This window comes from Elgaria multicarinata, chromosome 7 (assembly GCF_023053635.1).
Source record: "Elgaria multicarinata webbii isolate HBS135686 ecotype San Diego chromosome 7, rElgMul1.1.pri, whole genome shotgun sequence".
Lineage (NCBI taxonomy): Eukaryota > Metazoa > Chordata > Lepidosauria > Squamata > Anguidae > Elgaria > Elgaria multicarinata.
The window spans coordinates 98,222,751-98,249,716 of NC_086177.1; the positions used below are offsets into that span (position 1 = coordinate 98,222,751).

The following is a 26,966-nucleotide window of genomic DNA, read 5'->3' on the forward strand; positions in this document are numbered from 1 at the left end:
AGAGAACTCCATGCTGCAACATTCTGTGGCAGCTCCTTGTTTTGAGCAGCTCCCATTCATTTCAGTGGAGACTATGCAGAAAAAACTTCCAGGAGGAAAGTGCTCTTCTTTGTGCACAAAGATTTTGTTCTCCAAAAACTGACAATGATGTTGGCGTTTGCAAATAAAATAAAAATAAAAAGCGCACATTTTAAATACTTTCACAGAAATAACCATTCATCAGTTTAAAAAGTACAGAGAAAGTTTTATTCTTTCCATTGTGAAAAAAGAAGAAGAAGAAGAAGAAATCAAATCAGCATCTGTTTTCACATTGTGGGCAAGGTTTTTTTGTCTCTTTGTTTTGAAAGTAGGGATTCTTCAAAGCCTATTTAGAAAAGGAGAGAGGCTGTTAAGAATGGGGAGGGTCGGAAGAGTGTACTTTTTTGGCAAAAATAGAAAATGAGATTTAAAAAAGAACTAGTGTAAAAAGTAAACAGAGACAAATAATTACAATTATATAAAAATACAACTTGGTCACCAAACCTTATAAAAATTGACTTTGGAATTACATTTGGCAGCCTGACACACACACACACACATCCACACACGACACACACATACATGCACACCCGCACATCCCTTCCTAGAAAAATCACAGAACAACGAGAAGTTCATAAATTAGGTTGCAAGGGGTTACCAGATCCTTTGCTTGTGTCTCCAAAACTCTCTTTCTTCCATGTCCGTCCACATGAGCATGACCAATGAGGTATATAGGACGCTAACACTTTTGGGTGTACGCACAACAGAAGAAAGTGCATCATTGGAGACCACCCACAGGAATGGGTTGAATCCATGAGATTTTGTCCCCCACCCCCCCAAAAAGGCACAATCACATTTTAATTATTATTATTATAATTATTATTCTTTCCTTTTTTTTCCTTTTCCTTTTTTTTTTTTGCTTTGGCATGTTCACGAAATTGTTAATGTTCAAGTCCCAGCAGCAGTGATCTTTTCCCCTTGATGATATCAAATTCAGTGCCACAAACGCTAGAAGGTTCGTCATCAGGTCGCTTAAAAAACTTTCCACGGGCAGCAAAAACGGACAAAGATGCAGTGGTCAAATCATACGTCCAGCACCATGTCATACTGTTGCTCTTTCTTCCGTCTGCCACATTTGGTGATGAGAACCAAGTACAAAGTCAAAAGCATCACCCAATAGCACGCGTAAAGTATCGTACCGATGATCAACACTGTCTGTTTCGATTCGGAAAATGGCTTTTTGGATTCCTTGTATACTGTGAAAATAACACCACCTAAGAGGATTGTAAACCAAACGGACACTGGGATGAGTCCTATGAAATTGACTACAATTGTTTTTCTGCCCGACGTGCCCCACCCTGCCTTGTTTATCGTTGCTATTGCAAACATCTTGGCCGGAAGTAAACTTGACATGTACAACACTGAGTAAAGGGACATAAACACCATGACAATGTTCCCTCTAAGGCAGCTGGCAAAGGAAGACTTTATGAGACCCACAAGCTGGACTGTCAACAGAAAAAGGAGGATGTTCCACAGCTTCCCCCGGTAGAAAAGCTGAATGACAGTGGCGATAAGAAAAAAAGGGAAAAACCCAGTGATGACAGCCTCGTAGGTCATCCACAAGTGATGCTTGTGGAACCACATTGCGTTGTATAGCCACTCTCGGAAATAGGACTTACTCCAACGGGTCTGTTGGTTCAACCACCTGAGATATTCTATGGGTGTTTCAGTAAGGCACTTGGATCGAGCTGTATATTTCGTTGCATAGCCAAGGCTCAGGACCCGGTTTGTGAGATGTCTGTCATCTCCAAAGCTGCACTGAGATCCCATGAATTCTTGATTGTACCAATCTTCCACAAATTCGTGGAGTAAGGAGTTCCTGTACATTCCCAAAGGTCCGCTGATGCATTGTACACAGCCAAAGTAGGATTGGCAGGCTCTTTCGATATTAAATGCCATCCAGTATCTTACGCTGCTGAGAAAGGAGATCCACGAATCGTACTTGTTCAGAATCTACAACCAGCAACAATGAAAAGAAAGTTTTAACATTAGTTCCTAAGGAAAAGAACATATGATTTTTTTTTTTAAAAAAAGCCATAAAGGAAATGTCATAAAAATAACGCTGCCAACATTATTTTTAAAAAAATATTTTGACCTTTTATTTCTCTTTTTCTCTCTCCTCACCCAGGCTATGTTTTCACACACTTTGTATTGGTTCTCATATGCATAACACTCACTTCTAGCATTTGGAATATCCTGCATGTGTAGGAAAACGTTTTCCTAGGAAGAGCCATCAACCCATGGGAGAAGTCAATCTGGGGCTACAGTCAATTGTAGCCAGGGCCAAAAGTGGGCAGATGTTTGCAGCATTACCTAATATTCTCTCCAACCCACATGAAATTAAGAACATAGGAAGCTGCCTTCTACTGCATCAGGCCATTGGTCTCCAGGGTTCCACTTTTCCTGCTCCCCTACTTGGAGATGTTGGGGATTGAATCTGGGACCTTCTGCATGTAAAGCATGTGCTCTACCACTGAGCTACAGAGCCTCTCCTAAGTGCCTCATCCAGGCCATAAATTCCCCACCCCACCATTAAAGGTGTTGTCTCACTTACTGCTGGTGTTCCATGGTGGTGTGCTCAGGGGAGGGGGCAGCATAAACTGTAAAGCATTTGCTGCTGATCATGAATGAAGGAGAAGAAGGGGCCAGAGTGTTCACCAGTTGGTGCCACTTGGTAGCTGTGGAGGAAAGGGCATGACCAGGACAGCATGGTGCAGATGTCCTGGGGAGCTGCCATCAGGACTCAGAACAGAGTGCTTATGGTGTTACCATGCATCTATTCTGGGCACTGTTACTCACTCCTAGGTTGTCCCTAAGCAGTGTGTTTCACCCCACTTATCACCCACATTGCCATATCTGTGTTATGCTTTTGTAATCTAGTTATAGTCTTCCTATAAGATAGGGCCTATATAATTTTGAAAAATGAAGGTTGCCTGATGACTCTGGCCTTAGCTAGACCTAAGGTTTATCCCGGGATCATCCCTGTTCATGTAAATGACACACGGGGGATCCCGGAAGCAGGCAGGGACGACCCCGGGACGATCCCGGGATACACCTTAGGTCTACTTAAGGCCTACGTCTCCTGAAATACAACCATTAATTCCAACTTTTAAAAAGTTAAACTTCATGTGGAGTAGGTCTCATAAGAATTGGAGTTGACTTAAAAATAATGTAATTAGCACTCTCTGGCCCCCCTGACCATCAGTCATCATTTCAAGACCATTTGCAAATACATTTGGATGCATTTGACACAAACAGGCCTCTGGAGTCAAAGCTCAAGGAGGTTTTTCAGATTAACAGAAGGGCTGGTTCATGTAATGCAAACTCCTGCGCAGAAAGAAATAGTGTATATATTGTAATGCATAAACAATGGCAACACATTCATGACTCTCTTGTTGGAAGTGTGTGTGTGTGTGTGTGTCTTTGTGTGCCTGTGTGTGAGGGGCAAAAACACAACTTTGCGGGTGAAGGAAACTGTCCCCACTTGACGTCCAGTGCTTTCTTGACCTGTGCATTCATAGATGGAGAAAATATATATTTGCTATTTCCTACATGGGGAATCATCTTTGCTTGCGAAATTGTAAGGCAACACATTAAAGTGGTCCTAAGTGAAGCAACAGTCTTTGATGTCAAGTCCATTAAATGTCAGAAAAGTTGTTAGATTCACCTGTACATCTCCCCCAACGCCTCCAACCATTGGATCTTCTTCTAAAACCTTTACCATTTCCACTGATGAAGCTGGATCAAGCATTGTATCAGAATCACATACCTGTCCATAAAGAAGAGACATGTAATTAAGGAAGATACCAGAGTTAGGATTGATAGAAAGTAAAACTGGAAGCAAAACTAGAAGTGACTAAATATAATTCTGATTGGATTGTTGATTCAACGTTTTATGAGTTTCACAAATACTGAATTTCAAAACAAATTCAGTCAAGTTACTGTGACTTTTTAACAGAGAATCATAGGATATGGGTGGAAAAACTTTTAGAAAATTGGCAAAAGGAATTTAACTTCACATTAAAGCATAGAGTTTATGGGAAAATTTGAATTCTGAATGGCACATTTTAAAATATTCACATTTTCACAGTGTAGGATTCAAACCCACTCCTTCAGAGTTCAGTTGAGTTTTTCACATCTCACTCAGCTCACTGTAAAAACTCCCCTCAATGGAATTTGTATTGTTACTTCTTTTCAAATTGTACTTGCATCAGGCTAGTGGGCATATTATTTATTTATTTATTTATTTATTTATTTATTTATTTATTTATTTATTACATTTCTATACTGCCCAATAGCCGAAGCTCTCTGGGCGGTTCACAAAAATTAAAACCATAATAAAACAACCAGCAAGTTAAAAGCACAATTACAAAATACAGTATAAAAAGCACAACCAGGATAAAACCACGCAGCAAAATTGATATAAGATTAAAATACAGAGTTAGAACAGTAAAATTTAAATTTTAGTTAAAATTAAGTGTTAAAATAGAGAATAAAAAGGTCTTCAGCTGACGATGAAAGGAGTACAGTGTAGGCACCAAGCGGACCTCTCTGGGGAGCTCATTCCACAACTGGGGTGCCACAGCGGAGAAAGCCCTCCTTCTGGTAGCCACCTGCCTCACTTCCTTTGGCAGGGGCTCACAGAGAAGGGCCCCTGTAGATGATCTTAAGGTCCAGGCAGGTACATATGGGAGGAGGCGTTCCTTCAAATAACCTGGCCCCAAACCATTTGGGCTTTAAATGTCAATACCAGCACTTTGAATCGGGCCCGGACCTGGACTGGCAGCCAATGAAGCTGGAAAAGGACTGGCGTAATGTGATCTTGCCGGCCAGTCCCTGTTAGTAAACGGGCTGCCCTATTTTGTACCAGTTGAAGCTTCCGGACCATTTTCAAAGGCAGCCCCACGTATAACGCATTGCAGTAATCCAAACGAGAGGTTATCAGAGCATGGATAACTGTAGCTAGGCTATATCTGTCCAGATAAGGGCGTAGTTGGTATATCAACCTAAGCTGATAAAATTATTTAAATGAAATTGTGGTCCTGTAAGTACTGTGATGATAAGTGAGGAAGTGAGGCAGGTGACTACCAGGAGGAGGGTCTTTTCTGCTGTGGCACCCCGGCTGTGGAATGAGCTCCCTAAGGTGTTTTGCTTGGCACCTACATTATATTCTTTTAGATGCCAGGTGAAGACCTTTTTATTCTCCCAGTATTTTAATAGTCTATAAATTAATTCTAAGTTTGCTGTTTTAAATTTGTATTTTAAATTTGTATTTTTGCATTGCTGCTGTTTTTATCTTGGTTGCGCTTTTATATTGTATTTTATATTATGGTTTTATTCTATAGGTTTGTTTTGAATTGTCTTAAATTTGTAAACCGCCCAGAGAGCTTCGAGCTTCAGCTATTGGGTGGTATAGAAATGCAATAAATAAATAAATAAATAAATAAATAAATAAATAAATAAATAAATAAATAAATAAATAAATGTCTGTTCCTAGAATTAGATGTATTTATTTTATTAGCACATTGGATCAACTTGGAACAAGGAAAGTGCACTTGAGACGGGGCACAGAGAAGTGTGTGTGTGTGTGTGTGTGTGTGTGTGTATGTTTGTGTGTCTTTGTGTGCCTGTGTGTGAGGGGCAGGAACACAACTTTGTGGGTGTTCTGCACTTTTCCTGATCCCAGTTGACAGAAGGAAACTGGATGTATTTAGTGCCCCCAGTTCAAAAGTTTCCCACTGTCCTAAGGGGGGAATGAATGATGAGTGAACCTACAGATGCTTATAAAAATTGGCAGAGGAACTGGGAAGAAATATGATAGCTCTTTTTTTTACTCACAGAAGGTTTAGCCATTCGTGTGTGTGTGTGTGTGTGTGTGTGTGTGTGTGTGTGTGTGTGAGAGAGAGAGAGAGAGAGAGAGAGAGATTGGATTCCAGAAGCTGATTCTGCCATCCAGATCCCTTTGAACTTGTGTTTCATGGGGCGCTATACTTCAAAACACTCATCCAGAACTGTTTTTTGTAATCACTTACTCCTGTTTCTAGCATTTAATGTTGATCTGTTTGTTATTACAGGCATTATCATATGCTCATGTTGTTAGTAAAGGTTTTCCTGGTCTCACTTCTAGGATGTTTAAAATGTACCCCAGGTATGGCTTTCTCTTCTTTGAAGAGTTCTTGTAAATATAAGTAAAATGTTACACATTTGTAATGATTTGACACAAGGTGTAGATCTGGCCCCAGTCTTCCTTCAAGGAGCTCAGAGTGGCATACATAGATTTAGCTACTCTCCCAACTTCCAACCCCATTATACTCACAACAACCCTGTTAGCTTGAGCTTCACAACCCAAGCAGGGATTGACACCCAGGTCTCTGCAGGCTAAGACCTTAGCTAGACCTACCTGATAGCCCGCAACGGAGGAGGGAAGATCTCGCGTTGTGTTTAACGCGAGATCCCTCCTTTGTTTACACGCGAGGCGTGATGACCTCAGAAGGAGAGGCATCGTGCCTGCCATTTTAAAATTTCTTAAAGGGGAAGCAGCGCACGAATGCTCATGCACTAAAGGTAAGTTGTTTTTTAAAATTTAAGTTATTTTCCCCGCTCCCCCCACCCTACCCCCGATGGGTGCATTGGCCCTGAGGTGTGCTGCGCCCCGTGTGAGTCTCCCGGCTCCTCACGAGGAATTGCATGGAGCTGAGTCAATGCGCGGCACCCGGCCAAAGGGCAGGGCGAGATCCCAGGGCAAGGGAGGGATCATCCACAAGATGCACAGGGACAATCCCGGGTATCACCCCGGGATTTTGCCCAATCTGGCTAAGGCCTAAATCTCACCAAATAGGTACCAGTGCACAAAAAGGTAACAGTGTCCAGCCCTATGCCATGGAAAGCTTCAGCAACTGTTTTCTGCATGTTGTATTTCTGTTAAAGGGAGCAGGGTTGGCCGGCAGTGTTCCTGGACAGTTGGCAATCATAGCTTTTCACACATAGCTTTTCCTGGGATTGGGGAGAATAGGGCAGCCACGTGGATGCCTTGAGGGCCCTCACATCCTATGCCTTTGAATTGTTGGTTACAGGATGGAGGACTAAAATTATGAGTGGGAGGGCAAGCTCATCATTCCTTTGCCCAAAGAGAGTGTGGTGGCCACTTAAGCATTGCCAAAGGAGGGGCAACACATCAACAAAAAAGAAGGTAAAAGAGGCCCCCAATTTGCATAGCTTTTGCATATGCTAATTAAAGTGCACATTTAGAAATAATAGCTAGAATTTAAATAGAAGTACAGTACATCTCACCATAGTGGAGAAGACTGACCAGGTGACTTGTGTGCCTAGCACAATCTGCCGTCAGCTAACTGTTGATGGGTAACTGTTCTGCCAACTTCGTATGGTTCTTTGGTTTAAACCAAACTTGGACTGGACACCTCTTCAAACAGAAGACACCTTCAAATAGAGGACTGTCCTCTGCCAGATCTCCATACGACAGGACTTTCCTACTTAAAGCCTAGCCATCCTGAAAAAGAATCTATTGTGAGCCTGTCTTCCCCCATGACACAGCATATGGATCTGCTGTCATGATGCAGTAAATGGTAACCAAGAAGATGCATTTTGAAGACCAGGGTTGACCTGTAGGCCAAAGCCAGCCAATGAAGTAATTTTATTTGACTTCTTCTGAAGCATCTGTCTCTCTTGCCCCCCTAGAATCATAGAATCATAGAATAGTAGAGTTGGAAGGGGCCTATAAGGGCCATCGAGTCCAACCCCCTGCTCAATGCAGAAATCCACCTCAAAACATACCTGACAGGTGGTTGTTCAGCTGCCTCTTGAAGGCCTCTAGTGTGGGAGAGCCCACAACCTCCCTAGGCAACTGGTTCCAATGTCCTACTAGGGAGGCTGTGGGCTCTCCCACACTAGAGGCCTTCAAGAGGCAGCTGGACAGCCGTCTGTCAGGTATGCTTTAAGGTGGATTCCTGCATTGAGCAGGGTGTTGGACTCGATGGCCTTTAGGCTCCTTCCAACTCTACTATTCTATGATTCTAGGGGGGCAAGAGAGATAGATGCTTTAAATTAAATTTCATTGAACCATTTCTGTTAATATTGCAGCAGTACCCTCCCTGGATATTCCATTCCCCTTTAATGACTCCGATCCAGCAAACAAAGAAGTGACTTCTCTACTCCTTGCACTCTTGTGTGATGCAGAGAAGACTACGCTTGAGCTTGTTGGACAAAGACTTGGACAGAATAGGCCTATCCTATGAACCTATCCAGTGAGTTAAGATCTTACACACACATCCAGAAGCCCAAGTTTGACCCTGGAAGTGGTCTGTGGGTACATTATACAGCCACTTTGTTGAATATAGGCTGTTTTGATCTGCAGGGAATCTACACTTGTCTAGATGAAACGTAACAAGTTGGCAGAGATGACGTCAGCAGTCACGTGATGCTGTTGTTGTTACGTTTCTTCTGACTTTTAAAACCGTTCCACTTTCCATTAAAATCATTTTAATACTAACAATGTGCCCCAACCTTTCGTTGTTTTCAACGCCGTCTTTCAAAGTCTTTCAAGTGAGGGCTTTGCTAGACGAGGGGAGGGAGAGCTGGCACAACGCGACGAGGGGGAGGGGGAGGGAGGGCGGTGAAAGAGGGGACAGAGGCTTAATTTTTTTAAAAAACCGCTTATCTTTCGGGGCGCACGTGGCCCCTTTAAGACGCTGCAGGGCTTCCCTCGTCCCTACGCGTCGCCCCGCCTCCCTGCCGGCTAGCAAAGCTCAGAGTCACAGGAAGAAGGAGGTTTACTTCAGAGACGGTATGAGCATAATGAAGAACGTTCTAAAGAAGAGTGTGCCGGGGTAAAACGATAGAAGAAAAGGTATTTCGGTTGACTGGGCTCAAGTTGCATTTCGTAACGTAGCAAGGAAGGACGCAACAATGCACTTAAACAACGGTGTAATGAATAGTGTAGATCCCCTCCTGGTCATTGCATGGATGGACAACTTCCTGGGAACTCTACGTACAATATCTTGAGCTTCACATTGAAAGAAAAGTAGGGATGTAAATATACTAGAATAAGTGCTTGTCATTGGATTTCACTCGACTTTCCTGTAACTAGGGATATTAGAGAAGAGTGCTCTGTTCCCTTCCATTTTGATACTGCATTGGAACTGCAGTATCAACAGTTCTCCTACTGAATTTTAATCAAGATGTGATAAAGGTTAAATTTGTTGAGAATGTGGGAGGCGTTTCAGGTGAAAGGTATAGGAAAACACTGAAAGCTAAGAAAACTAATGTCATGGGACATTTGTATCCCTGTCTTTCTTTCAACATGAAGCTCAAAATGTTGTACATAGAGTTCCCAGATGGTCAATCATCCATGCAATGGCCAGATCAGATCAGTTTATATTCAGCAAGGTGGCTGCATAATGTGCCCTCAGACTGTACAGGAATCCACACTCTTTCTCTGCCCAGAGTGTAGAAAACAATCCGAGGCAAGTCTGGCATAATGGTGCATCAGAGAATCCCCACAGGAGAAAAGTCGTTTTAGGTGGTGTAACTCTGGAAGAAGTTTTGGGGGTGTCAAAGTTTCTTCTGTGTCCTAGACCTCCTGAGCAACTCCTTAAGGATCTCTTGCATCCCTTAGAGACCCATCTTTCTTCTTTTACCTTCCCCTTCTAGGGTGACCAACTGTCATGATTTCCCTGGATTTGTCCTGGTTTTTGCTCTATCCTGCGTGTCAGGGGAGATTTCAGTCTGTAATTTTCTGTAATGTCCTGGAAGGGCATGATTTCTCCTTTAAGGTCCCCATTAGTGTGGTGGGGGAGAATGATGCACTTTCTGCAGGTGCATCATTTTCCCCCACTGCTCCAATCGGGGCCTTAAAGGGGAAAGCGTGATTCCTGAACATTATAGAAAAGGGTCCTATTGGAGCACTCGGGGTGGGGGAATGACAAATTTTCCTCTTCTCTGCTCCAATTGGGGCCTTTAAGACACTGATTGGAGTGGAGGAGGGGCCCCAGGAAAACACATCATCTCCCCTCCCACGCACACTGGGTGTCCTCTTTTCTTAAATATGGTCACCTTCCCTTCCCAATAACAATTTACTAGTATATCACAACAACCAAATTATAAATAAAGTCAATAGAGCTGAGTGATACAAAGGCATTTAAGAAAATAAAAGTTTTTTTTTTTTAAAAAAAAAAAACCAAGTCCCCCTACCGTAGCTGCACTTAAACTTCCCCAGGCTGCTGTTTCTCCATGCTCCTACATTGAACGGGGGGTTGGACTCAATGGCCTTATAGGCCCCTTCCAACTCTAGTATTCTATGATTCTTTGTCTCTTTGGCTGGCTGTTCCTGGCTGGCTCTCTCTTTTTATCCCCATCTCCCCAAACAAAAAGGGAAACAAAGCTACTCCTCTCAGGGATACCGTCTCCCAACAGAAAACCTCAGACTTTTAACTTGCTGCTGCAGGCCTCAAACCTTCACAGGGAAAAAGGTACATCTCAGAAAACACTCCTGAATGACTGTGCAGGGACTATGGAAAAAATGTTTACAAAAGTAGTCTCGCAATGTATCTCAGCAATCCTCAATCTGGTGTCCTCCAGGCGTGTTGGACTGCAAGTCCCATCATTCCCATCCGGTATGGCCAAGGGCTTTGCTTGTTGGGAATGATGGGAATTGCAGCCCAGGTTGTGGAAGGCTGACATATCCCATTACCCACATGGCTCTGTCACTGCAGTGACTGCAGGTGATGACTTAAGCGCAGAGAAAATACATGTGAGGATTGACTCAGGTAAATTCTCAACCTGTCCCAACATCATAATAGCTCCCTGCACCCACAACACTTCCCCTGTGTTCCTATCCAGCCTATATATGATGGAATGAATACATTCCATGCCGCTTAGTGGAGAGTGTAAGGAGAGGAAATACAGTTGGATAGAGTCCAGAGCACTCAAGATTCTGCTTTTGTCACTAATAAGAACACAGGAAGCTGCCTTATAATGAGCCAGGCCATTGGTCCATCTAGCCCAGTATTGTCAACACTGCCTGGCAGCGGCTGTCCAGGATTTCAGGCAGAATTCTTTCCTTGCCCTACCTGGAGAGGTCAGGGATTGAACCAGGGACCTTGTGTGCTCTACCATTGAGCAACACCCTCTGTCCTAAGGGCCTCATGCAGGCTACAGTTTCCTCAACCCAGGATTAAAGGTTTTGCCTCACTTACTGTTCAGTGGTGGTTACTCAAGGGAGGGGGCAGGGTAATATAAAACACTTGCTGCTGATCATGAATTAAAGCCAGGGTGTAGAACCTCTGGCCCATGGGTCTAATTTGGCCTTCAGGAAAACCTCACACACAGCAAAGACTGGTGCCCGGCCCAACAGAGTCCTGATCTCGGGAGAGGAGCCACCATGGAACTTTTCACGGCAGGGGGAGGAGCAGTTGGGAGATCTACAATTGGAGTTCTGTCTCTGGCCTCAAAGTGGGGAGATTTGTTGCATCTTCTGGCACTTCAGATGCTGTCCAGAGGCCATAGCATTGTGCTCTAAGCTCAAAAGAGGAAGGCTGGGATAATACAAATGCAATTAATACAAGTAGCTTGCAGGAGTGAGAAGCAGTTCTTTGTGTAAGCCTTTGGGTTTGTGGTTGTTATTTTTTGGTTCCATTTTTCAGGCCCTTGTACAGGGGGCGGGGGGGAAATGTCCGTCAGATACAGCACAGCTGGTGAATAATCCCAGCCTGCAGCTTGTGCTTTGGAAACGGGGGAGTGGGCCCTGCCTAATTCATTTTTAAGTGAACGGTGTCACAGAGGCTTTAAAGGCCAAGCTTTTGCCTTGAGTGAGGTAATGCAGCTGTAAACGATGAAGCCAACACTCCTTGGCTGAAGGATCTCTCTTGTTTGTATTTCTAAGCTCCCCCCCCGTGCCCCCCACTCCTCCCCACCCAGGCCTCTTCCCCTCCCTGCTTCTTAACAAGTTTTTATAGGACTTTAAAATCTCTCCATCTTCGTGGACTCTTCCAACACTTTGAGAGACGCTTTTTTGAGCAGCAAGAGCGTATGTACTCTGAGGCCTCTGAGTTTCTCACAGAAGGAATGGCGGCCTTCGGAATCCCAATGTATGTCGGGCAAAATGGTTTTGTTTTGTAAGGTGTTTTTTTTTAAAAGCAACAACAGGAGAGGCCATTTTTAAATGAGAGGTATCTGTTGTAAAAATTAGGGAATATGGCGACCGGAATTGCATGGATCTAACATTTAAATGTGAGCACACAGGTCCTCTCACACTATAGTTGCCAGCAGCAGTCCTGAGATTCCCCTCCCCCAATACCTTTGAACTTGCTGATTTGGGGCGATTTGGCCCCTGCAACATCTCTTGTTCATTTCCACAATGGCAGTTTGCCCATGCCCTCTCATAGAATCATAAAATAGTAGAGTTGGAAAGGGGTCTATAAGGCCATCAAGTCCAACCACCTGCTCAATGCAGGAATCCACCTTAAAGCATCCCTGACAGATGACTGTCCAGCTGCCTCTTGAATGCCTCTAGTGTGGGAGAACATACAACCTCCCTAGGTAACTGGTTCCATTGTCATACTGCTCTAACAGTCAGGAAGTTTTTCCTGATGTCAGCCGGAATCTGGCTTCCTGTAAATTGAGCCCATTATTCCGTGTCCTGCACTCTGGGAGGATCAAGAAGAGATCCTGGCCCTCCTCTGTGTGGCAACCTTTTAAGTGTTTAAAGAGTGCTATCATGTCTCCCTTCAATCTTATCTTCTCCAGACTAAACATGCCCAGTTCTTTCAGTCTCTCTTCATAGGGCTTTGTTTCCAGACCCCTGATCATCCTGGTTGCCCTCCTCTGAACCCCCTCCAGCTTGTCTGCATCCGTCTTGAAGTGTGGTGCCCACAACTGGATGTAATACTCTAGATGAGGCCTAACCAAGGCTGAATAGGCTGGGCCACTTATGCATCACAAGAAGAAGAAGAAGAAGAAGAAGAAGAAGAAGAAGAAGAAGAAGAAGAAGAAGAAGAAGAAGAAGAAGAAGAAATGCACCGCAAAAAATAGGACAAAAGAGGACACTTGTTTGCATAACATTTGCATGTGCTGATTTATATGTACAGATTCAAATTTAGAAATAATAACTAGAATTTAAATAGAAATACAATACATCTCACCATATTGGGAAAGATTTACCAGGTGACCTGTGTGCCTCCTCAGTCTGCTGTCCAGATATTTTAATGGTCAACTTCAAGTAAAGGTAGCTATATAAGGCAGAAGCCTGAGTAAAAAGGGGGACTAAAAGGCAGGGTGGTGGAGTGGGCGAAAATGGGTGGCTATGGAAAAACCCGTGCTCACATCTAATGGTTCTTTAAACTGGACGGTCCTACAAAGGGAAGATACCTTCAAACCAGTGGAGGCTGGTGGCTCTGATGTCAGTGGGATGGTGAATCCGCTCCGGGTTTCAGTCAGAACCAGTCAAACCTCTAAAGGAGCTATGCAAAACACCTTGGATAGCTCCTTTAGAGTTCTGACTGTTTCTGAGTGAAACCCGGAGTGGATTTACCATCCCACTGACATCGAAGTCACCAGCCTCCACTGCTTCAAAGAGCGGACACCTTCAAATAGAAGACTATCATCTGACAGCTGTTCAAATAGAGGGCTGTCCTCTGTAAAATAGAATGCTTGGCCACCGTATCTCTCCTACAAGCTATGTGGCATAAATGAAGTCTTGCTTGCTACAGCAGACAAAGTGGAAAGGCAAAGAAAACGAAGGAGCCACAATTTCAGATGAAGCAGTTATGTTAAAGGCATCTCCGCCTTGTGATGTACTAACTGGTGCTAGTTCTTCCTCTGTTAGCATTTCTATGGTGTTTCTGTTTTCACAAGGGATATTAAATACACCCCTTATCATCTCTTATGATATCTAAGACCATGTAGAAATGGTTGTAATTGGGTTCTAAACCAACAAGAACCAGATTTGTAAGTCTAGTGAGGGTTGCGCAGAAAAAGTGGATTCTCATTCACATTTCAGCCATCATAGGCTTTTCATGTGGCTGGCCAGCCAGAGGGAAAAGGAGGACACAGAACTGCATGAAATTTCCACGTGCTAATTTATATGTATAGATGCAAATTTAGAAATAATTGCTGTAATTTAAATAGAAATGCAATGCATCCCACCATAGTAGAGAAGACTTGGCCCAGGAAACCTGTGTGTGCTCTTCAGTTTACATCCCAGGTGCTGTGGATGGGCAGCTTCAAGTCCCCTATCTGCTCCCCTTATTATGGTTCCTTATCTTTAAACCAGACTCGGATTGGACGGCTCTTCAAATATAGGACACCTTCAACCTGTGGTTTTGACAGGCCTTCAATAGAGGACTGTCCTATGTAAAGTATGACAAGTCTCTAAGCCCAAAGGCAGAGAGGCCTATGGCTGGGGGGTATAGCATGCAGGATAATGAGAAACTAGAACCTGAGGTAAAGGTAGTTATATAGGGCAGAAACCTGAGGGAAAAAGGGGGGGGGTTAAAAAGTGTGTGTGAAAATGGGTGGCTGCAGAAAAACCTTAGAAGACAAGAGCTTTAAGGCTATTTTCTAGAAGAATTGTGACATGGGCACCCTGGGGTGGCAGGCAGGCAGAGAAGGTAGCTCGGAGTTGACCAAAAGTGGAGCTACAGAGAAGTTGAATCAGGGGCAAAGCTTCACTCAGGGCTCAAGGACAGGAAGGACCATGATGGCAGGAAGTGGATTGTCAGGGCAGGCCAAAGATATTTCGCTGCCTGAGGAGTCAAGGTGGACAGTATCCAAACCGCCTGAGGCAGAAAATCCCACAACCACCTCTCCAATAGTAATAATGACAATAATTTAAATAACTAACAATTTATTGCTTTTTCACGACACTTGAAAAAAGCTTCCCGAGGCAATCGCTCTTCCTGCCAAATGGTCTAGCTGGTTCTGTGGATTGTGGATGACAGGGAGTGGTTAGACACTGGATGGCTGTGGGCCAAGTAGTCATGGGAACACTGATGTGCCAGATGCTTCAAAACATTAAGGGCTGCACTGAAGGGAGAATTCTTCCAGGTGCAACTTTCCCCATCGTTGTAGCACTATGATGGGGAATCTAACACCTATGAGTGGCACCAAGCAAAGCTGGCTCTTTGATCTTTCTGTAAATCACCCTGGAAGCTCTGCTGAAGAGTGGTACATAAACCTTTATAATAAATAAGTAAGAGCCCTGCTGGATCAAACCAATGATCCACCTAGTCCAGCATCCTGTTCTCCACAGTGCTCAATCAGATTGCTCCGGTAAGGCCAGAAGGAGGGCATGAAGTCAGTAGCCCTCTTCCACAGCTGCTCCCCATCAACTGGGTGTGACATAATACTGCTGAACATGGAGTTTTCATAAAGCCACTGTGACTAGATTGCCATTGACAAGCATCTTCCATTAATTTGCCTAATCCCCTTTTATCACTATCTGATGGCCAGCGGCCATCGCCACATCTTGCGTCAGAGTGGATTGTCTACAAATAATGATGCACTACGAGAAGAAATACTTCCTTTGGTCTATTTTGAATCTCCTGCCAATCCGTTTCATCGGATGACACCACATTCTAGTACTATGAGAAGGAGAAAAACTTCTCTCTGCCCACTTTCTCCACATCATGCATAATTTTATACACCTCAGTCATTTTACACACACACACCAGTTGTCTTTTCCCCCCAAGCTATAAAAGTCCCCAAACATTATGGGCAGGATCTACACTACTGCTTTAAAGTGCTTTATAACAGTTTTGACTAGGGTGACCATGTGAAAAGGAGGACAGAGCTCCTGTATCTTTAACAGTTGCATAGAAAAGGGAATTTCAGCAGGTGTCATTTGTATATATGGAGAACCTGGTGAAATTCCATCTTCATCACAACAGTTAAAAGTGCAGGAGCTATACTACAGTGACCAGATTTAACAGAGGGCAGGGCACCTGCAGCTTTAACTGCTGTGATAAAGAGGAAATTTCCCCAGATTCCCCATATATACAAATGACACCTGCTGAAATTCCCTTTTCAATATAACTGTTAAAGATACAGGAGCCCTGTCCTCCTTTTCATATGGTCACCCTAGTTTTGACAATTGTGGGGGCCCAGGACACACTGCATATACAGTTACCAAAACTGTTATAAAGCACTTTAAAGCAGTAGTGTAGATCTGGCCATGGTCTTTCCTCACACAGAAGGTGCTCCAGCTGTATATGCTGAAATGTTCTTGTTATGCAATGGTTAGAGGTACAATGATTTATAAATCCTAAGAAACAGGGAGCCTAAGAAGGCTTTGAGTGTTTGTATTAAAGAGAGAGGAGGGGAATTAATTTCACAAATTGATTAGAGCTAACTAGCCACAGCAGAGGGTAAGAGGAGACATGGAAACTGGGTTGGATTGCTCTAGCAACCTGGCGCCCTCCAGATGTGTTGGATTGTAACTCCCATGCTGGTTGGGAATGATGGGAGTTGCAATCCAACACATCTGGAAGGCCCCAGGTTGGGCAAGGCTGCTCTAACCAGTTATCTGTGAACAATGTAAAATTGAAATGATGCTCAGCAGGATTTATTGGCTTCCTTTTTATTCCACCTTTGCTGCAAAGAGCTCAGCAATCAAATACAGACAATCTCCCCTGGAGTTATTATGCGAGGCAAATAGTAATCCATCCCCCCTGCTTTCCTTTAGAGCAATAGCCCGCTGAAAGGCTTCAGCTGCAGGCTTACACCCCTTATTCATTTTGTAGGTGCTGATGTTCCTGGCCATAGCACAGCTTAATGAGTGACAGTTGTGTACAGTGATGAATGAAGATTTAGAAACAACCACTAGTAGACAGATCTGGTACTAGCTTTGCATGTGTATACATGGGTAAAGACACCCCCATGCCCACACACACACTACACACAAATAGAGTGGCTGGATCAGAGGAGCATTAGGTGGGGAAAAGGACAGTCTTGCTCAGTCCATGATGGCATATGTCTGTTGCTATGCCTATGCCAACTTAAAGGTAGGAGATCCAGGCAATTATAGATTTCATTCACCAATTTGAGGGTGATTCTCTAAGGCTCTCTTTGGTGCATCAATTCATTGCATACTGTTCCAGGAGTTAACAGAGCCTGGGGTTATCTAAACGCTTGGAAAGCGCCAGGGTGGGTGCCCGGTGGCACGGTGTCGATTAAACGATGCAGCTGCCATCACACGCACACCCTGGGCTTTCCACTGAAGTTGTGGAGAAAAGAAGTTGGGGACTTACCCTGACTTTTTTCTCTGGAGTAAGGCAAGGACATGCAAGATGACGTCAAGACAACCTCTTGCCTCGCTCCAGAGTTGCAGTGGAGGCATGCCATGGTGGTTCGCAAATGGCTGTCCAGAAACCCTGCGTCCCCTCCTTGGTGCCAGGATTACCTGGTGTCCCCCCACCCCGGGGAGGGAAGCCACGGGTTTCTGAGGGACATGATGCCAACCCAGTGCTGGGAAGACATCTCCCCCTGTTGGGGTCCAAAACTGACTCAAGTTAGTCTACAGCCTGCTTTGGAATCTCTAGTCCTGACTCCCCACTGTGTATTCATTATGCAACTGGAATTACACCAAGAGCTAGGAATATTGGGAAGAATCATAGCTTGGTAGTAGAGATGCTACTTTACATGCATAGGATGTCAGGTTCATTCCCCAGAATCTCCAGGTAGGGTTGGGAAAGACCCCAGCTTGACACCCTGGAGAGCCTCTGCCAATCAGTGTAGACAATATTGAGCAAGGTGGCCCAGTGGCCATCAGTTTCCACTGAATTCCAAGCAGGACAACGCCTCCTGAACAGCAGGCAGGCATGTAGCACTTGCAGAGTCATTCAGGTAACTGGGGTAATAGTAAAGACATGATGGGAAGAATACCATGGATGCACCAAAGCAGTGAATTTGGATTCTGCATTGCTATCTGAACTATTTATGGTTTGGAAACCCTCATTAATTAAATGAGAATATGTGCAGAGCTTAGTGGACGGTTCTGCCCTTCCCTATTTAAGCTTTCTTTGCACCAGTGTGACACGTCATTGCGGACCATCTGACAGCCTTAACTATTTAAGGAGTTAAACCTTTTCAACAGCCCTGCTGTTTTCAGGCAGGGAGTGAAAGGGGCACTCTGTTCATAGAGGGACTAGGATGGCCTATGCAGTATCCAGCACAACATGTACAAGACCTTCTTTCTTTAGAGGCATGTTTTACTTGGCAGCGACGGAGGGCTTTTAATACCTACCTGCACATAATCCACGCTTCTCCCCAGCGCTTTGAATGCTGTGTACATTACTTCTCTTTTCCCACCCCATTTTTGCATGATGCAGACACTTTTGTTGGACAGGACCAGTTGAGTGACGTGCTGCATGCTCTCTTTATGGGACTCTTCTGTCTCATCGGGGCCTCTCTGGTGAAAGTTATTCCTCCAGATGTACGTAGCAGATTTATCCCTGCCCATGATTTCACTAAAAATGTCCATCATGTAAATATCGTCTTCAGAATTCCCATCGATTACCATAATCACCTTAATTCCAGGGTAGGTGAGCCTTTTCACTGAAAGTAAACATTTCTTTAAGTAGTTGGGGTCCTCTTGGTAGGCAGCAATGCAAAGGGCAACAGTTTTGTTCAGCTTGATTGGCGTTTCAAGAGATCGTTTCATTTTCCTGTGTTCGAGAAAGGCAAAGAGGCTTTGGATGATGAGATGAGATGCCAGAATAGCACCGTAGAGTCCAAATGAGAAATAATAGTTGTCCGTTTGGATAAACTGGTAGCCAACAATGTAAGCGGCCGAAATTCCGAGCAGAAGGGACACCCCAAATAGTGTAGTTCCAAGTATCCTCAGGATACATATAAACCTCTCGCAATGCATCTGCAACAGATCAAGAAAAAGCATTGTAACTTCCCCACTGCAAATTCTCCAATAAAAGTAGACAGTTACAAGCTACAAGTTACAGCTTTCAAATTTTGATAGAGGGAAAAATGGGATAGAAGGTTGAAAAACTGGGAGCGATCCAATAATGCAGAAAATTATTGCCAACATTCATTTGCGAGCTGGTTATAGTTCTACCCAAATTAGTTCTACCCATCACTTCTCCATCTATCTTGGGTATTAGCAACAGGCCAAATGAATCATGTTTGAGCTAAAACAAAAACAAAAAATGAATTCCTTCACCAAGGGAAATATAGCTCAAAAGAAACTCTTAAAGAAGTTATTCTCTCCTGAATCAAATATGCTTTATTTTGCACTTAAGAATTAGTCCTGTTTGATAGCTGTTGATTAGATTCTACCTTCTTGCTGTGCAACAATCAATGGTGTATTTTCTGGAGTTACCGTCTAGGTATAGTTATGATTAATGGAAGCTTTCTACGTTTTCTTCTGTCCACATTTGCAGAATTATAATTAATGAAAGCCTTCTATGTTTTCTTTGGTTACAATTGTTAAGGCTTTTTCAATTCATGTTTGTGTGTTCTACTCTTGTTATAATTAATGAAGGTTTTACTTAGATTCACAACTGTAAAGGTTTTGTCCAACTGCACATGTATTTAACTCATGGTACTACACTGTGCAACAAGTCCTAATGTTATGTTACCATCGGATATTAAGGCAGATGATTATTGTCTGAGGTGGAATTTAATGTTATTATAACTCACACTGATTTATTAAAGGGCTATTTTCCTTTTGATCTAGCATATTCCACACTAGAAAATATCTGATACAGTCCTGTTAGCACAGATTGGTAGTATAGACCTAGAGTTTTCTTACAGGATCAATTCCTTGTTTGTGCTACAAATCCAGGCAAAAGCTGCCAGATGCTCAGCTAAAAACTTTTCTTTTTCCTAAAGCTTTTAAAACTTGATGTTGTTTGGACTCTATACTGTTAGTTTACCCTACCCTGTGCCTGTTTACCCTACCCAGTGCCTGTTTGCATTCTCTTCCCCTCCTTATTGCTTTACTATGATTTTATTAGAATGTAAGCCTATGCGGCAGGGTCTTGCTATTTACTGTTTTACTCTGTACAGCACCATGTACATTGATGGTGCTATATAAATAAATAATAATAATAATAATAATTCGATTAAGGGCTCAATAGTAGGACGCAGAGTCACTCCACATGTTAGGCAAGTGGAAAATATGTCTTTGCAACCACGTATACACGTGGTAGGGAAACATAGCAAGTCCAAGATCCCTGCACTTGTACTTAAAATGCTTTACAGATACCAGCAAAAATTACAAGTCAATGCTAGTTCCCCCCCCCCCCATTTGATATGCTGTTGCCCTATAAGCGCCTGGGCTCCAAATTACCTGGGTTTATTTCCGGATCAGCACCACAGTGCCCTGCATTGCATTGTTTTCTTGGGTCAGCATAGCCTGGGTCATGTAGGGTACAATTGGTGGACAATTGAAAGCAGTTGCAGAGAAGACTCAAACAAACTAAAACTCTGGATGCCTCTCTGCTTATCTCCTCTCCGAGACAGATGTGCATTAAAGTTCTTTTTACAAATGTATTTTCTGTTGCACAAACCAAAATCCAAAACATCCCCTCTCCCCACAAAAACATTCAAAAACAAAATCTGACCAGACTTCAAAGTAATTTGCACCAAATATCCTATCCCTGCAAACGGTAGTGTGTGATTGAATACAATTTTGGGGTAACTTTATAAAACAAAACAAAATGAGCTGAATGAAATTCTCATCCATAAGCTTTGGACTGTGTGTAGAATCAACAACTGTCATCTCTGGGAGCTTCCTCAGCTCCTGCAGTACCTAGATCTATATCGGCTACTTTTGACTTTCACACTTGACTAGTTGAGTTTTAGGGCTCATCTACACCAAGCAGATATTCCACTATGAAAGTGGTATGAAAGCGGTATATAAAAGGCAGGAGCCACACTACTGCTTTATAGTGGTACTGAAGTTCACTGACGACTGTTGGGACCCATGACACATGCCATATACTGCTTTCATACCACTTTCATAGTATTATATCTTGCTTGGTGTTGATGTGTCATGGGCTCCAACAGTTGTCAGTGCACTTCAGTACCCTATAAAGCAGTAGTGTATTTCCTGCAGTGCACTTCAATATCACTATAAAGCAGTAGTGTGGCTCCTGCCTTTTAAATACCGCTTCCATAATGGAATATCCTGCTTGGTATAGATGAGCCCTTATTGTCCTACTCTTGTCCTGGAACTGCTGAATCTCAGCATATCCATCACCACAAATGACAAAATTTGCCATGTGTGTGTGTGCGTGTGTGTTTAACAGCCTTCCCAATGCTTGCATAACTTATAGACGTGGCTTCCATTGGGGGGAATGGCTTTCATTGGAATGAACTGATGCAATGTAGTGATTGTGTGTGGGTGAAGTTCCCTAGTTCAAAGCTTATGATAGCAATGAATTCACAAGGTGCTGTCATATAAACCATGTGATCTCAGTCTTGGCTTCCCCTTTCCCCAAGGCACAATGTGAGGATAATAATACTGGCCTGCTTTTTAGGCCCGTGGGAAGGAATACCAAAATAATATATGTGACATGCTTTGAACAGTAGTATTTTGAATATTATTTTATATTGCGTTAATATTGCTTTAATATTGTGTTATACATGTATTTTAGTGTGAACTGCTTAGAGGTTTTATTATGTTAAGTGGTACAGAAATAATAATAAAATCATCATCATCATCAGTTGAAATGCATCACAGTAAACTAACATTTGAGATGAAAATCCTCCTATATGTGTATTAAAGTGCTGGCATTTTGCTTTAAATATGTAATATATGTATTATGCTTTTAATAGCTAAACTCCCAAGGGTGACCCCATTCCCCACCCCCAAACGTGGCATGACCAGGAATCCTGAAAATGCATGCATTTGTAACCTCTGAGAAAGAGCAGCTTCATGTCTAAACTTCAGCTTCATGTCTAAACTTGCAAGATAAAGCCTGAAGTGCGAAGCAGCTTCACCAGTCGTGTTATTCCATGCTGCTTATACTATTATTAGCAGGTCATTAAAAAAGAAAGAAAAGAAGAGGTGACAGGCTATATATAGTCTGAGTCCTTTTAGAACTTGAAATAGAATCTGGCAACTTTTGGCATTCTTAGCTTGTCTGTCTCTGGAATCTCTGTACTGCTAAACTTCATGCTATGCATGATCTAACACAAATGCAAGACCTAACAAGTGAATGAGATGCTAAGGCACCACAGCAATGAACTGTGTGTGTGTGTGTGTGTGTATGAAAAATAAAATCTTTTCAGGGATAGATCTGCAGCTCAGTTGTATGCATATTTACCTCTCCCTCATGTTGAATGGGACTTAGGGGGATTCTACACGTCGTACTGAGGGCGCTTCCATGCGCCCCCAGTGCGCCCCCAAAGTGATCGTGTAGCTTGCCTGTTCGAAGAGACGAGGAAGAGGCGTCGTTGCCACCGCTGCCGCCGCCACCCACCTACCTCCTTGCCGGCCGGGTCGGAGAGCTCGGCGGAAGAAGGCCGCCGAGCTCTCCGACCCGGCCGGCGAGGAGGTAGGTGGGTGGCGGCAGCGGCGGCGGCAAGGACGCATCTTCCTCGTCTCTTCCCAGGCAAGCTACATGATCACTTTGGGGGCGCACTGGGGGCGCATGGAAGCGCCCTCAGTACGACATGTGGAATCCCCCTTACTCTATAGAATAGTCTAAAGCTGTGAGTAAATTCAGTGGGTCTTACTTTGGAGTACTATGCACACGTTAAGATTGAACATAGGGCAAATATTGTTAAGTGTTCCAGGTAAGCAGTGTGCAATCTGAGATCAATACCCCAGGATCCTTTGCGTTGCCGAAGGGGATTCTGGGCTTCAGCTCTCTTTGACTACATCTGGTCATGAGCAACCAGAGTTTTATCATAGCATTCTTAGCAATGTTGCAAGGAATTCTGAAGTGCACCTCTCAGATGGGATGCCTCAGACACTCGGGTAGGGTGGCCATGCATCAAATAGAGGACAGCCCTCTATTTGAAAGCATTCCTCTATTTGAAGGGCTGTCCAGTCTAACTCCTATTTAAAGATGAAGAACCATGCATCTAAACATACAAATTAGCATGTACACAGTTTTACGCAAATCTGCATCCTTTCTTGTCTTCTTCAGTCCAAATGATGATGCATTCCTCTTTATTTGACAATGTCTAAGTGGCCACCCAACACTTCAAGATAGTACCTTAAGATAGCATCCTCACAGCAGTCCTACCTGTGCATCACAATCCCATGTCTGTTTTCTTCGAAGTAGGCCCCTCTAGATTCAGTAGGACTTAGGGCACAATCTTATGAGATGTGTCCTGGGTACTTTTACGCCTCCGAACTCAGAGGCTTATGTATATCCAATGCAGAATGATTTCACCTGTCTAGTCAAAGCTTTGGAGAAGGGTCGGGCAGAAGGCTCAGGATGGTTGGGGATAACTTACAGGCCCACATCCCTAGCCTTCCCCTCTTCCCCAGGAATGCCTCCTTTCCCCATCTCTGTGTTCCGTTTTGTGATCACAGAGAGGTAGCAAGCACAGTTCTCTCCATGCTGGCTACAAGGGGAAGGGTGCGGGTAGCACGGTTTCTTGGCTCCAAGCTCGGAGCATTGTCTACAATTTTGGGGCCAGGAAACCGAACAATCCTGTCTCCCCACATGCTGTCTAGGGGACACAGGATTGCCCCATCACTCTCTAATGCCAGAGTTTAGGATTGCAGCCTTGGAGTGTCATCACATGGGGGAAAATTGTATTTCCTTACCGTCTTTTCTCCATCCCCGCTATTGTCCTTCATTACTTCCTCTTTCTTCCCGGAGAGGAAAGAGGAAGTAAACGAAGACCACGTGGCCCATTCAGGGGCTGTTTTTATCATGCCGCTTTTCCTGCACACAGCAAGAGATGAAGGCACATTCAGTTTTGTTTTCTTTACAAAAAATTGGATTAAAAGGGGTCTACAGTATTTTGTGACTGAAAAATGAGCGGAAGGAGCAGAAGGTGTGCAGGAGGCGGACGTCATCGTCTAAAGGATGTATGGACATCTGAAAGTAGGCAGTCGTGAGCGTGCAATAAAATGCTCATCTGATGATGCCCTTAGTTTATCTCAGTATAGATATGAGACTTTTGCACTTGAGGCTATGCACACAATTGCACAGCCTTAAATGTAGCCCTGAACAGAAACCTCTGGCAGTGTTGAGTCAGATTGATCTTCTCTCTTTCTCTCTCTCTCTCTCTCTCTCTCTCTCCTTCTCTCCCCTTTCCCGTTATTCATATTTTCCTTGTATTTATCAATGTCTGCATGCACACTGATAATATTCAGCACTCACCATCTGTTGGCCACCTCTGATTTTGGAACTACACCCTCTGACATCATAGCTGTTTGAGGTCCATCCCTTTCAAAGGCTGGGAAAAAGAACTGCTACTTAACTCTAGCTATACAATGCACATTAGCTATTTACATCTCTGTCTGAAAACTTACAGCCTTCTGGGTAGGGATCGGGCAGGGGGTGGGGGGATACATCTTTTTTTAAAAATTCAGAAATGCAAAAACAGCTGCTCAATCCTGCAGAAAGCAAGCATAAAGCAGATCCAAGGGACAAGAATTACGAAAGGGGGAGAGGTTTCAGAGATCACAAGAATAGGGCGTTTTAAGAGGGGATGTAAATGTTTGCAAATATATGGCTTGAGAGAGAGATTTTTTTTTCAAAATTCTGTAATGGAGAAAATCTTAAAAGATCTCTAAACCTATTTCTGGCAGGATCCCCAGAGTCACTCCCTCAATTTGTGGCCAACAGTTTGAGGTTTAAAGGCTGTTCCTTACACATCCAGGTTTCTCACTTGGTTTCCCAGTGCCAGATGTCAAGCAGCCAAATGTGTGAACTGTCTCCAACGGGCTTGAGCGGTGAAGTGATAATTAAAGCTCTATCTTTTGGTGTTATGTATCTGCAATGGTTCATTCTCACACTACAATCCATCCAGATGTTCAGCAGGTTTAAGCAACTACGTATGGACTATCACCCATTGTGTGTTGTTTGTTACCGCTCTTACAATCCAGTAAATTATTTCTTAAAAAACAATAGAATTATCTTTCTAACCCCACCCCCCAAACAGAGCACCACAAGAAAACAACAACAACGGAAGGCTCATAGGGCAGTATTCAACACTACCGCTGCACAAGCAAGAACGATGGCTCCCGCAACTAGAAGCTAGAGCTTGTTAGGGCAACCAAGGAAACTAAGCAAAAAGACCAGTTCCGAAATGGGCCAAGGGCTCATCTACACCAAGCAGGATATTGCACTATGAAAGTGGTATATAAAAGGCAGGATCCAAACCAGGCAGGATATGGTGGTATAAAAGCAGTATATGGCCTGTGTCAATAGGCCCCAACAGTTGTCAGTGCACTTCAATACCGCTATAAAGCAGAAGTGTGGCTCCTGCCTTTTATGTACCGCTTTCATACCACTTTCATAGTGGAATATCCTGCTTGGTGTAGATGAACCCTAAGTCATCAGAGCTCATGGTAGGGAGCTTGACTGACTTGTCCCATTCCAGAAGCGCTAGTTTCTGCTAGTTTCGTGGGCTGTGCGAATAAGCCCTAACTTCCTGTTGTGCTAGCAGTCATTCCCACTAGTTTACAGCCTTCCTCAACCTGGGGCGCTCCAGATGTGTTGGACTACAACTCTCAGAATGCCCCAGCCTGGGGCATTCTGAGAGTTGTAGTCCAACACATCTGGAGCGCCCCAGGTTGAGGAAGGCTGCACTAGTACAATGTGGTTAGCACAGGCAAATTGCTAGCATTGGATACCGCCCATTATGACCTTGCTTTAGAACCCAGTTCAAAGAGAACGTAAGAAGTGCCACAAACCAAGGGCCCATCTAGTCCAGCAGTTTGTTCACCCAGCGGCCAATAAGCTGTCCAGAGGGAACCCGCAAGCAGGACGTGAGTGCCACAGCACCCTTCTGCCCATGTTCCCCAGCAACTGCTGTACATTGGCATACTGCCTCTGATACTGAAGATAGCAAATAGCCATCAGGAGGACTAGTAGCCATGGACAGCCTTCTCTGCCAGGAACCAGGTCTGCTGCCAAATCCTCATTAAACAATGGGGTGGCCGGGGGTCGGTGTCGGTGAACCGAATCCAGTGCAACTAAATGTGGCCGGCAGCAAGCAGGATCCAACATGGGTCGTGCTGATTCTGTATAAAGAAACTGAGAGAGCGCTTTAAACCACAAACCTGGACAGTCTGGAGGAGCAGCTGGACCCCACCCATGCTGTCCCCTTCCCAAACTGTTTGTTAACGTCATTTTCCCCATCTTGGAAAGAGTTACTTCTGATCATGGAGTCCCCCTTGGGGGAAAAGCAGCAGCTGAAGTTGCTGTTGGTGGGAGGGGGGAAGGGTTGAGCAGAAGAAGGGTTGCACCGCCGTTTTCTGGCTCATGCTATGTTTAAACCACCTCCATACCCAACTGTTTCATAGGGATTGACTGTAGACCTGATTCTACACGTATGCCTGTCTCCATCATCACGGTTTGGCTTTAAGGGGTCTCGGTTACTGTAGAGAATTGTTATGCTGCAAGTGTTTACATGATCTGCAAGGGAATATACTATCAACACTATTGCCACATTCTTGAGAGTGACTGGTTGCGTAAACTGTAAATGAGAATCGGGGAAAGGTCACGGTGTCCTCAGACTTCATGATCTGATATTAAGCTTAGAGGAACTGACTGATATTAACCCGAACACACCACGAAAGACTAAAGGATGGCCTTAAATCTGTGGCACTATGTAGAAAAGTCCATAGACATGAGAAGATCACAGGGCTGGGAAAGACTGCACTGTCTGAGATCTTGGAAAGTTGTCTTCTTAGATGGGCAGAAAAATCTGCCACCTAAACACATGTG

General features: G+C 43.9%; 1 protein-coding gene across 2 annotated transcripts in view; it reads right to left on the minus strand.

Annotated features, from left to right (window-relative positions):
- Positions 1 to 924: 924 nt before the first annotated feature.
- Positions 925 to 26,966, minus strand: part of HAS2 (hyaluronan synthase 2) — a 40,229-nt gene continuing 14,187 nt past the window's right edge. The window contains exons 2-4 of one of the 2 annotated variants that reach the window (XM_063131127.1): positions 18,614 to 18,958; positions 3,746 to 3,847; positions 925 to 2,031 (exon numbers count right to left, since the gene is read on the minus strand). In XM_063131127.1, the coding sequence (XP_062987197.1) occupies positions 1,102 to 2,031; positions 3,746 to 3,847; positions 18,614 to 18,958 (1,377 nt within the window). In that variant the 3' untranslated portion in view covers positions 925 to 1,101. Of the gene's footprint in view, positions 2,032 to 3,745; positions 3,848 to 18,331; positions 18,959 to 26,966 lie in introns of both variants that reach the window. The other variant, XM_063131126.1, reaches the window with a different exon arrangement.